Source organism: Caenorhabditis remanei, chromosome IV (assembly GCF_010183535.1).
Source record: "Caenorhabditis remanei strain PX506 chromosome IV, whole genome shotgun sequence".
Lineage (NCBI taxonomy): Eukaryota > Metazoa > Nematoda > Chromadorea > Rhabditida > Rhabditidae > Caenorhabditis > Caenorhabditis remanei.
In genome coordinates this window covers 22,134,791-22,148,274 of record NC_071331.1, presented here as the reverse complement: position 1 = coordinate 22,148,274, position 13,484 = coordinate 22,134,791, and the positions used below count along the sequence as shown (strand labels likewise).

Below are 13,484 nucleotides of genomic sequence, written 5' to 3'. Positions count from 1 at the left end.
GTCAGTTTCATACGGTCAAAACGAAATTCACTTCCGTCTTACTTCCGTACTGCTCTGGTAGTCAACTCATGCAAAAAATCTGAAAAAGGTCTTTTCCAAAGGTTTTCACGAGAAAAAACGCTCAGAACTGTACAGTATAACCGTTTTCACCATGCAGGACCAAAAAAAAAAGACGAGAATCAATAAAAGGACCATACACAGGGAGCGTATGGACACTCCGCACCGCGCGGAGTCCATTATGATGTGGCAAACAGAAGGGGGAAACGGGGGGATGAGGAGGAAGGGGTCAAGGTCATTAAGGGGTGTCAGATTGATACAGACAGAGGAAGAGATGCGCAGAAATTATGTGCAGTGGATATAAGAACGACATCATTCTGAAAATCGAGTTTTTCGACGGAAAAATGAGAATTTTCGACTGAAAATGTGCAATTTTCTGTCAAAATCAATTGAAAAACGTGTTTTCTTGTCAAAAATTAGGTCTAAAACATCAAAAAATCGTGAAAACCGCTCAATTTCATATGGTTTTAGAGGTGGCCTAGAAAACTCAAAAACTCGGCCACCACCAAAATTCTAGGTTTTTGATGGTTTTCTGGGTAGTTTTTGCAGAAATTCTCAAATTTTGTGTTAAAATCGTGGAAATTTGTGCTAAAAACCGCCAAAATCTTGGCCCGGATCTAAAAAAAATGCGCGAAATCCTGTGTACACATATGGAGCGTATGGACCTTGCACATTCTCCACTGGGGGGCCATTATGACGTGGCAAACAGAAAGGGGGGAAACGGGGGATGAGGAGGAGGGGGTCAAGGTCACTACGTCATAGAAAAAGGGGCATAAGGGGAGTTACGTCTGCGTGTATGGTGTAAGTAGGTAGATAGGTGAACACCAAAAAGATCAAAAAATAGTATGAGGCAGTGAGAGACGCAGACAGTTCTTTTTTCAATGTCTGGGTCTCTTGTTATCTCGCGAGAGAGGTGTTGATCGGACACCTTGTCTCAGTACATATAACTATCGTCTGCCTCCCGGAAATGGCTTGGACTTCTATTTCTGATTTTTATTAAATTCTGAATTAATTATTGTGTCGATATGGGATATTTTGAAGGTAAGATTTGAAAAAAAATAAAAGGGGTGTCCAAGTTTTTGGAATAAGGAAGATGTTCATACTTATTGTTCTGGAAAAGCAAAAAATAATTCCTAGTTTTACCAAATATCGCATAAATTGACAGAAAAACGGTACTTTTATAACTTTTTATGCTATAAAATTTGCTGTTTTCGAATCAGTAGGCAAAAACGGTTCGAAACAGTATAATCATGACTAGATTTGGAGTAAGTTGGGCAAAAAATGTGCGGAATTATAAGAAATACCCGGAAAAAATAGATCGGACCTCCTTGAACTGTTTCAGAAAGCGTCAAAAGCGCGCCAGACACAGAAAAAAAACTGCGACTAGACAAAAAAATCATCTAAAAACGTTTTTAAAATCTCGTCAAGACGCGCCAAATAAGCATAATGATGCCTATATTCGCTCTGTTTTGAAATTTTCGAAAATTTTGGGTCTCACCACGAAAACTGTACCACCGTAAATCGAAATTCCGTAACAAAACGTCTTTTCATAAATTCATAAATAATTTCAGACTCCCCGAAACGTGCCATCCCCCTCATACTGTCCTCCATCATGTTCTGACTCGGATGGTTCACCGCAACCAAAAAGAATCAAGGAACACCTGTAAGTCACATTATCAGAACCAAAAAATTTAACATTTGGCCGTTTTTAGTTGAAGTTGTCTAACAAAATTATCCAAACCCTTTTTCTCAAAAAATTCAAGAAAAATGCTCCGCGTACTTCTTGTAAATCCACATATTTTTCACTAATTTTTCACTTCATACCACTGAAATTGAATTAGTTATGGATTTTCAAAATTTTTCGATTTTTCGAAAATCAACACTTGAAGCAACTCACCGATATTTAGGCAGATCGTCGGGATCTTTATATATTTGAAATCCTCGTGGCAAGACGGTTTGAATGAGTATAATCATGACTAGGTTTGGAGCAATACGGGTCCCGCCACGAAAACTACAGTAACCCAAAAATAAAAAGTTACTGTAGTTTTCGCGGTGAGACCCAATAGTGACGGAATGTAGGCTTGTGGGTATTTTTCTGAAAGCTCTTAACGAGCTGAATCTGATTTTAATAATAAAACGAGCTTAAAAGTGTGATCTCAAAAATTGGAAAATTTGAAGATTCAAGAGATATTGTATTTCAGGATGATACGGAGTTGTCTGCTGCAAAGAGTCTGCTGCAAAGAACGCAAAAGAAGACGATAAAAAACTGTGAAGTGTGTGAGCGGAAATGGCGCAAACTTTGTGCAAGATACATTGGACACGACACCTTCAGAGAAATGAGTTCTGCAAAAAAAAATGTTTGAAGACCCTTGTTCCCGATTTGCACTTTGAGGATTTCAAGAAAATTTACAAGAAAACATGAAAGATATGGCGGAGAAGTCAGCTTTGGCGCAATGTACATCCAGGAGTACCAAGATTTCGCAAACAAGGAAGGAAAGAACGTTATCATCTTGCACTACCTGGATACGGCACCTCACTCCACTCATTTATTTATTTGTCTACAAATAATCAATAAAATATTTGAAAAGAAATTTATTCCAGAGAAAGAAAAATTGGGTTATTATGCAAAAGAACATATTGGTTTGAAGCCAATCGTTAGACGTCGATGGTTTGAACGATTTTTTTTGAATTGATGGTTCTGAAAATGAGACAGTAGGGTTACTGTAGAAATTTGTAAATTTTTGAGTTAAAAATCGTAAGAATCGGGTCAAAATTCACAATTTTAGACTGGTTTTTGCGACTATTGGCCTAAAATTTTTTCTAATCATAGTATACTTTTATCCGATTCGATTTTCGAAGAACAGCACCCACAAGCCATGGTTCAGTGCATGTTGGGTCTCGACACGATTTACGACGGGTTACTGTAGTTTTCGTGGTGGGACCCAAAATGCTCAGAACCCTATCATGATTATATTCATATCAAAGCTCTCAATAAGCTGAATTCAAAAATACTATCAAAATTTTGAAATTTTGGAAAAAAAATCAATTTCGCTTGCAAAACCAATGCAAAACAAATTATATCCTTCTGGGAGTACTGAGCAGACTACATTCTCTTTATCTTGTTGTCTGCGTCTCTCTCTCTCCTTGTTGCTCCAGCAGGTTAGGTTATCCTCATCTTTATTCATAACCCCCGTTTTGGACTGCTTCTGGTTGCAGACCTGACTAATTTTATATATGATTTTTATTCAATTCTAATTTTATTATTTATTGGAGTTGGGAGTCGATGATGAAGTTGATAAGGTGAGTACGGGTTTTTTTAAAAACTTTGATTCTATTTGATCAGTTTCTATTTGATCAATTCTCTATCATTTGAGCTTGAAAGCATCTAAATTAGTCAAAAACCAAAAAAGTTAGTTTTTCGAAACATTTCGAAAATCATGTTACCACAAAATCTAACGTATCTCGTTCAGATTCGGTCCAAATTCAGAAACTTGTATATTTTAAGAATCATCGTTGTGTGGCGGTTCAGAAAAGTATAATCTTGCCGTGTTTTCAAAATTTTCGGAAATTTTAGGTCTCGGCCGAGTTGACGGATTCTAGGCCAAAACTCCTTTTTATAGGAATTTTGGTAACAGTTTGAAATTGAAAATTCTGGGTCTTACCACAAAAATTGGGGGCAAAAAAAACCATAACAATGAATTTGTTGTTAAATCGAAAAATAAATATGTTACCCATAAAATATTTGTTGTTTTTTTCTTCTTTCGGCAACCATATCTTTGAAGGCTGTTGAATAATCTTCAAAATATTGTTAGATATGAATTCAGCTTGTCAAAACGGTTCGAACGAGTATAATCTCGACTAGGTTTGGAACAAATCGGGCCCCGCTACGAAAACTACAGTAACCCGCCGTAAATCGTGTCGAGACCCTGCATAGGCTTGTGGGCACTTTTCTGAAAGCTCTCGACGCGCTGAATCTAATTTTAATAATAAAAAATGGGTTACTGTAGTTGTCGTAGTGGGACCCCTACTTGTACATTTCTGAAAGCTAAGAATGTGGGGAATCTGAATATCATACTCAAAATGACTCTAACTTAAATTTTGATTCGAAGATTGTTGGTTTTGGAAACCGAACAGTGGTATCCAACATGTGTCGTCGATTGCAATGCTATCAAATGACCTTGCCAATAAGCACTATAAAAATAGTGTGGGATAGTGAGAGACGCAGACAGTTTTCTGTTCAATGTCTGCGTCTCTTGATATCTCGTGGTCGATAGGAAACTCCTCTCAGTACACATAACTTTTGATAGCCTCCCGGAAATGGCTCGTCTTTTATTATTGATTTTTATTAAATTCTGAATTATTTATTGTGTCGATATGGGATTTTTTGAAGGTACGATTTAGTTTTTGATAAAAGGGATGCTTAGAAAGGGTTAAATGTTTAGAAAATAGGTCAATTTTAAAGAGACTTTTGCAATTTAGAAGGTTTTTTATGTACCCTTATGTGATTTTTGAAAGAAATCAAAAAATTTATAAATCGTCGACTGGTTTTGAAATTTTGTGAGAAGTTAGGATATTATTTGACATTGGAGGATTTTTGTACAAATTATTGATAAAAACGGGAAAAATTGGCTAAACAGTAAAACGAAATCGTTTCAAACACGTTTTTGGTTGTTTTTGACCATTTTCGCGTTTTTTGGCACTTTCTCCCGGCCCGGGACATATTAGCAAATAGCCATCCGGCCCGTAGTAGGTCAGTGACATAGAACGCGTCGAGATCTACATTTTGATATATTTTTCAGTTCATAATATTCATTTTGACGCGAGTTATGCGCCGGCCCGGTCTGCAAGTATGGTTTTATCAATATTCTGATCATTTTTGGATCTGGGAAAGATTGAATTTAAAAAAAAGCACTGACTCTCAACATTAATTTTAAATGACATTGTTTCCAGGAGCAGTAGGAAGGAAAAGATCGAACAAATCACAAGGAAACCAGCGTTGAACTTCTGATGATTCTGTTTCTGGAGGAACAAAAGAAAACTTCATTTCATTCAGGTGAGCTCAACCCTCTCGATATGTTATCTCTTACGTTTTGTATTCATTTTCAATCGCTGAAGTTATGCAAGAACAGTTCCGTTCTCGAGTGTCGTCATCGTCTTTGGCACCGCGAGCAACTTCAGGTAAGGCAAACTTTGTCGGAATGCTATTTGTTACGTTCTGTTTTTATTTTCAGACCCAACTACTTCAAAATAACGAATGCTTCCACCAATCGTTTGAAAATGGACGTCAGTAGCACAGATCGAATTCATATTGACGTCAAAGTTTGTTGTCTTGAAGTTTATAAATCAATAAAAATCATTTTTATATATTATTTTTTGTTAATTTTTGATGTTAACCGCAATAAATTTTCTGAAGTTTTGTTTTTAAAAGTAATAAACCAATGTTAAATGCAACTGGAGTAGCTCGAACATGTCTGTAAGGTTTTCTATGATGGTTTTCTTATTCAAAATTAATCAATTAATCAGCGTATCTATCTTGTATGTACCAGAGTTGCATGGAAGTGAAAATTTCTCATCCGGAAGTCAGAAGTCGGAAGTCGGAATTGAATCTCCTTATCAGGAAGTCGGAAATCGGAAACGATTTTCCTTATCCAGAACTCGGAAGTCGGAAGTGGAAAACGCCCTGAAGTCGAAAGTTGGAAGTTGGAAGTCGGAAGTCGGAAGTGATTTTTCTTATCCGGAACTCAGAAGTCGGAAGTCGGAAGACGAAATTCCATGCAACTCTGGTATGTACGTCTTGCTTACACTACTCTCAATTGTTAGTTTATTCGTTTTGAACACACAATTATCACATTTCTTTTTCACTCCCACTTTCTCTCTCTCTCTCTCTCTCTCTTATTTTTGAATAAGACACCAACGTATCGTCCCAGACACCTCTTTTTTGTCTCCTCGTGCATCGACGTTCCACTAGACTGTCTGGCCTTCATCATATCAAATGACACCTCAATAGTATGGGACATTAAGTGACGCTCATGTCTGCGTCTCTTGATATCTCGTGGTCGATCGGGAACTCTTCTCAGTACCCATAACTTTTGACAGCCTCCCGGACATGGCTCGTCTTTTATTATTGATTTTTATTAAATTCTAATTTATTTATTGTGGCGATAAGGAATTGGGAGGTAAGAAATGTTTTAAATAAAAGAGTTCTTAGAAAATGTTAGATGTTTAGACGACCTGGAGACTCGTAAGGTGGTTCTTGAAGAAATTGGTAAACTATGGGAGACACAAAAGTGAGCAATGTCGGCTATGCTCGCATTGGAAAAAGATACTCGCGTAAGTTGATCATAACGATACTTCAGAAAAATACGTTTTCGTTTTTAGCATCAAGGTGTCCTTTCCAAGGTCGATGCCGAGTACCGAAAGCAGCTGAACTTGGCAAGTTGTTAAGTGGCGGCTCAGCTCATGGCCGTACTACAAGGCATTCGCCTTTCGATACAAAGATTTCGAAAGGAATAAAGGGAGTACAACGGAATCAGATTCCACAATAAAACAGGCGAGTTTTAATTATTTTTAATGACAAATTCAGTCGAATTTCTAGCCAAGAACCGTGGAAAATGAGCAAAATCTGAGAAAGTTATAGAATAATTTTTAAAAATTTCAAAAAATGAAACAGTTATAACTTTTTCAGTTCTTGAGAATTCACTTAAATTTTTGCAGTTTCAGATTCAACTCGTCGTGAGCTTTCAGAAAAGTATAATCATGCCTAGGTTTGGAGTGATTTGAGTCTCGACACGATTTACGGCGGGTTACTGTAGTTTTCGTGGTGGGACCCAACATTAACCAAATATAGGCTTGTGGGTATTTTTCTGAAAGCTAAGAACAAGCTGAATCTGAATACCGCAATGAAAACTCGCAAAAATGGGCCCACCGCAAAAATCTAAGAAAATAACTTTTTCAGTTTTTGACATGTATTCACTTTCCAGGGAAATGAACTATCAACTCCGTCGATTCCAGCAGCTCTCGGTCTCCAATGTTTTACTTTTTCAGAATAGGTCGAAAACAAACTACAGACGCAAATGACAACTGATAGTATTTTATATAATGTATCTTTTTTCTATGCAAATACAATTTTATTTGGAGAATACATGTTGTAACACGGTGCGCTAGCACCGTGCCAAATCCTTCTCCCAAGAGCGCGCGGACAAGGTCCCGCCCACGGAAAGGGCTGGTATAAAAGGAGGAGGAATGGAGAGATCGTCAGTTGGGTTGGAGTTGTGGTTGAGAGGAACCGTGATGTGAGAGAACTCTCTCTTATTATTCTATTTCCTCTATTTATATTTCCTTTATCTTTCTTTATAATTTTATCTTACTTCTATTCTTTATACTTTTATAATTATATTCTTATATATCTAAAACTATAATAAATACTTGTAAGGTAGATAAGATGCGTTAGCTTATGTCTTAGAGTATAAACGGGTCTAAAATATAACACGAGTAGGGGTCGTGTTACGTGGAGGTTCCCACCTTGAGAAGATACTTCTTTGAGGTACTCTTCGCCTAAGTTAAAGTATTAGTTTCTAACGTAATAATCATGCGTAGGAGTAGCTTAGTGAGCTGTATACCTCTTAAGGGTATACACTGCATTGCTTATCTATCCTTGTTTTTAAGAATTTACTGCCCAAGGAAGGTGAGTAGTGTAGAATCTTGAGCATTATCAAAAATTTTCTGAGCCCAGAAACCCGCCCTGGGCCAGCTTCAATAAAACGCGTAAATAAAATCATCACTCCGGGTAAACTCTTAGAGAGTATTAACTTAAGATCAGGTTATGAGAGTTTGGGCTAAATAAAAATAAAGATGATAAAAAGATGTTAAAAGGCAGGCATCAAAATTATATGTATTATGCATGATTAAACTCTCACGTTATTTATTGTATACCGTAACCCATCTAGTGTAAGGTACCAAACAGCTCAAAGGATAAACCTATTGTCAATCAAGAAGGACGATTGCTGGGAAAGAAAGGCGACAATCGAATATTTGCGACACCCCAGAGTGCGATTTATGGATCACACGGGATTAGATTACACCGTAATCTGAACCGTCACCCTTTATTGTTTGCCTGATCCCCTGCTGTCTTTGTCGGCGATCGTATTCGTCATTTGTAAATCTTGAGAGCCTAGGAATGTCTAATAGAAGAGGTCATTGAGCAGCTGCTGCATACGGTAAGCCCCACCCCCCTTGGGCTGCCGGGAGGTGGAGTCCTTATCGTCAGGAACGGATCAAGGGACCTATGTGGACGCACATAGAAAGCATTTCAGAGATGCTATGGATCGATTTTTCTCCATTGTCCGATTTTCTTTTGCATTTTCACTTTGCATGTTTTCTTTCTTTGACATGTGAAGTCGCATTTAGAAAATAGTCTTGTTCCTAGGGAGTTACTCAATATTTCACTTACTTCACTTATTACTCACTACTCACACTCAACTCAACTCATTCACTTTAGTATACTTATCTTACTCATTTTAACTCAATCAAACTAGTAATCACTTATTAATCAAACTAATTATCTTTTCCTAATATTTATCATCTCTACTTCACTTAATAAGACTTTATAATAATCTTATCTGTCATTATATCTTTCAAAATAATTCTAGTTAATGCAATATTATTAACATCTTTCAAAATTTAAAAAAAAATCACTCGTAATTATTTTAACACTCAAATAATCTAAATACACTTTAAGTTTATAGTTTAAAAAAAAAATTAACTTTTTCATAACTAAGTCTAACTGTTAAAAAAAAAACTTCCAGTCTATTTGCACTGCATGTATCATCAATTTCACCAAGTCTGTCCATTCACGGATCATTTGATCACACTTCAAAGTAATCTATTTATGATTTCTAGAAGCAATGTCAAGAAAACATCAAGATCGTTGGAGAGGCCAACCTGCAGTGTACAGTAGCTGGAATTGGAATGATCGAGTGTATGGAAGAAATGGTTATTTTCCAACCGGAAATGGAAATTGGGAGAAACCCCATATTCCGTTTTTCGGAGACGAAATTTCCAAAGTACCCCAATCGGAGGTTTCCAACTCCGAAAGTCATCATCGTGTGCAGAAGGAAACAGAAGAAAGCGTCAACAAAGAAGAGACAAAAGAGGAAATCTAACAAGAAGAGAATCCAAAGGATGATGTTCTGGAAGAAGTTCAACAAATGGTTGCCAATTTGAAGATTCTCAACACTACCATCGATAATTTGAGCAAGAAGATCGACTCTAATCACCATCAACGAAGTAACGTGAATTACCACATGAACCACTACTTCAACGGAAGTCGATTTGTAATGCCCCATCCAAATTATGGATCATCATCGACCAGTATACCATCCACAGTACGAAACTACAAATCACTTTGGACAGTACAAAAATCGTCATCAGTACTGGAATCGTGGAAGTCAGAATGGGAACCAGATGAAGAAAAACCATGTTGCCGCGGAAAAGCAGAAGAACAAGAAGCAAAATGGTTCAGGAAAGAAGGGAAAGCTGGAGAGCCGTGAAACCGCTACGTCACAACAAGGAATGAAGAAGAAGGACAAGCCGAGCAAATCAACTACAAAAGAGGAAAATTCGGTATTTTTGTTTTAAGTTATGTTGTAGTATCATTCAAATCATTTTGCAAATATTTAAATTTCTACTGAATGTAATACTATTTTATTGTACTAGCTTTTTGTGTAAAACCAAAGTTTTCGATTATTCATCCAAATTTTGCCTAGCTCTTGCTTCTAAAAAATCACATTCTCCTTGTCTATATCAGTTGTCTAAGCTTCTTAATGTTTTTTCTCATCCTCATCTTTACCTATTCCTCTTGGATTGTTAACACCCTTTTCAGATTTTGAAAGTAGTCAACGATTATCTTAACGTTTTCCTCTCACTCTTTCTTTTTGTACTTTATTCTATTCTTTCACAGATCCAAAACTCTCGCTTCACGCCAAACCAACCGATCTCTCTATCAAGTCAATCTACATCAATCAAAACCCTCCAAATTCAATTCAAACCGAAGCTACATCAAATATCAAGCCAAGTTCATCAATCAATTCAGTCCACTGTACCATGACAACTCTGTATGCAAGCTGAACGAGATAAGGATTTTCTAATGGAACTGATCAAACCGTATAAGGATTTCTACATCGAGCTGAACTACCATCATCAAGCATTAAAAGTTTCAAATCAACATCAATCTGCACTGTTTTGCTGAAACGGATCGTTTGGATGTCGATCGAGGGCGCTCGACTTATGGATAAGGGGGATGTAACACGGTGCGCTAGCACCGTGCCAAATCCTTCTCCCAAGAGCGCGCGGACAAGGTCCCGCCCACGGAAAGGGCTGGTATAAAAGGAGGAGGAATGGAGAGATCGTCAGTTGGGTTGGAGTTGTGGTTGAGAGGAACCGTGATGTGAGAGAACCCTCTCTTATTATTCTATTTCCTCTATTTATATTTCCTTTATCTTTCTTTATAATTTTATCTTACTTCTATTCTTTATACTTTTATAATTATATTCTTATATATCTAAAACTATAATAAATACTTGTAAGGTAGATAAGATGCGTTAGCTTATGTCTTAGAGTATAAACGGGTCTAAAACTAACACGAGTAGGGGTCGTGTTACGATGTTAAGACATTATAACTCTTCAATACTGATATGAAACGGTCTTGGTTTACCGATAAGTTCGAAGAATATGAATCTGACAGTAAACTTGTTCAAAAATGATTTATTTCAGAAAAAAAATTAATGTGAAATAAGACCGAACGAGAGAGAGAAGGGTAACAATCTAATGAAAATGTTTGTCAATATAGACAGTAGAAGAAACAAAAGAGAAAAGATAAGGACGGTCTCCTTGTTAAATCCAATCCATAGCTTTTTTCCGTGTTGTTGCTCATGGATAGGAGCTTGCTGAAAAAACAGTTTATTAGTTAATTTCTTTTTCTGGATTTCTACCCACCTTGTTAGTTTTTACTAGATTACCGTAAAACCTGTAATAGTGGCGCACCAAGAGTTTGGAGCATCCTATCTCGGCTGTCTTTAAAGATATTAAAATTTTTTCAACTAATGAAATATTCTATGATAATTAAGCTTTATTTTGTCAGTTAGCAACTTTTTGATATTCTCTTTGGGAACCGAGATATACCGCTGCGAACTTAACACTCGGCAATTTTCTTTTGGCCTCTGCCACTACATTTCAAAACTAGACCCCCAGAAATGTACCTGTTGTTTCAAATCACGTCGGATCATGCTCTTCTTTATTTTCAGCAGACGGTTCCAAAGCTGAAAAAAACAAAGTTTTTTATATATCTTTTCTGAATATCTGAATCACTTACAGTACCGCTCAAAAGTAGACTAAGGTTTGGTTTTTTTTCAGTTGAAAACGCCAAACTTTGAGAGTGTGTCATGGTAAAACTAACGGTCTCACAAAATAACTTTTTATGGATCGTACAAATCAAAGGTAGAGCTTCATTTTTGTAGTTGACAACTTTTTTGTACGGACACTACCTAGAGAGTTACGGTCATTTTAAGACAACAGCTCCAATTTCAGTGCAATTTTTGAGCTGTCATCGTAAAATCACCATAACCTAGGGAGTGTCCGTACAAAAAAGTTGTCAACTACAAAAATGAAGCTCTAGTTTTGATCTATAAGATCCATTAAAAATCTACTTAATGGGACATTAAGTATAACCATGACACACTCTCAAAGTCGGACCTTTTCAACTGAAAAATGAAAAACTTAACATACTTTTGAGCGGTACTGTAGATCTTCTTTATCAAATTTCTATTGGTTTCGGAACATTTCAAAACAAATGGAGTAGAAAGGAATAAGAAAACACTCCCTCGTTTTTCTGCGTCTCTATTGTGCGCCAGCTGCCCTCGTCGATTTTGGGATGGGCACTTTCCCTTTTTTTATACTGCAGTGCATTTTTATTGGCACCACCGATAAGAACCAAAAAAATAGTATGGGAGTAGTGAGAGACGCAGACAGTTTCGTTCCTGACACCCTTTTCAATGTCTGCGTCTCTTCGTATCTTGCAAGAGAGCTCTCTCAACCTCAGTATGTACTTTTTGACCGCCTTCCGGATATGGCATGGTCTTTTATTATCCTGATTTTTATTAAATTCTAAATTAATTGATTTGTCGCTGAGCTGAAATGTTCTAAAGGTAAGGAACACAAAAACTACAGTAACCTAAGGAATAATTTTTTTCGTGTTTTAAGGAATCTCAAAATCTAGAAAAAAACGATGCATTTTGAGCCATTTTGACACAAAAAACTAGAAAAACCGAGTAAAAATATGTTTTGAGAGTCAATCTAGGATGAAAAGCCGTAAAAACGCGTCAGCTCAGCGCCAGATGCTCGAAAGTTGAAAAATCCAGTAGATTCCTACACAATGTTGCATTTCTAGCTAAAAATCATTAAAAATGAGCAAAATCTGAAAAATTTATAGCTGCTCTAACTTTCCTAATTTTTAAGTAATCACCAAAACTTTTGCGCCTTCATATTCAGCTAATCGAGACGGTTCATAAAAGTACCAACAAGCCTACGCAGGGTCTCGACACGATTTCCGGTGCGGTTACTGTAGTTTTCGTGTCGAGACCCAACTTGCTTCAAACCTAGTCATGATTATACTCATTCGAAGCGTCTCGACGAGCTGAATTCATATCCAACAATATCTTTAAGATTATGCAGTTACCAAAGCTCACATTGATAAATTATGAACCAGAGATGCTGATTCAAGGAATCAGACAACTGGCGTTGTTTAAAGGATCAGTCACGAAACGGTGGTTTTCGGGAACGTGCTTTATCAGAGTGAGAACTTTCATTAAATTTAAATTTTTGATCATTTATTTTCTGCAGAAGTTCCCGTGGAGAAACTATTACCGATGAAGACGATTCGAAAGATGAGGAGGACCTAGAGCAAAACAGGCGTCTTGATAAAGTAAGAATTTCAGCTTCATAAATATACTGGAACAATCCCAGCGTTTCATTTTGGATAATTCAGTTATTGTTTCAGACAACGCAGTGCTGAAACAACTGATGAAGAAAAGTTGGAAAATGGCAGTGATATGGAGTAACAGAGGGTCCAAATATGTATCAATTTACATAATTTATGAAGGGTACGGTTTCTAATCCGAAATCAAAAATACAGGTGTTTTTCAGAAATAAAAACTCACATTATATCATAGTGCATTTCTTGATCGTCTCGCTTTTTGGATGCGTATCAACGAGACAGCTGGCCTATCTAAATTTTTGTAATTGAAACTAAAGTTTTGTAGCTAATACCTGTTATAGACATGTTTGTTCTAATAAACTTATGGTTGTCTAAAAGAAAAAAGCAACAGATATTTAAAATTTACCATGCGTCTAAAATATATGTGCATTTACGGAGT

The 13,484-nt window shown here is 36.7% G+C and overlaps 2 protein-coding genes across 2 annotated transcripts; both read left to right on the top strand.

The window, feature by feature from the left end:
- Positions 1 to 8,960: 8,960 nt before the first annotated feature.
- GCK72_015734 (uncharacterized protein) lies at positions 8,961 to 9,218 on the top strand (the record flags this gene model as incomplete). The annotated part of the gene is made up of 1 exon (XM_053731096.1): positions 8,961 to 9,218. The coding sequence occupies one exon, from the start codon at positions 8,961 to 8,963 to the stop codon at positions 9,216 to 9,218; it is 258 nt and encodes an 85-aa protein (XP_053585868.1).
- A 45-nt stretch (positions 9,219 to 9,263) lies between these two features.
- Positions 9,264 to 9,605, top strand: GCK72_015733 (uncharacterized protein; the record flags this gene model as incomplete). Its single annotated transcript, XM_053731095.1, has 1 exon — positions 9,264 to 9,605. One exon carries the CDS (start codon positions 9,264 to 9,266, stop codon positions 9,603 to 9,605), a length of 342 nt encoding a protein of 113 aa, XP_053585867.1.
- Positions 9,606 to 13,484: the final 3,879 nt, after the last annotated feature.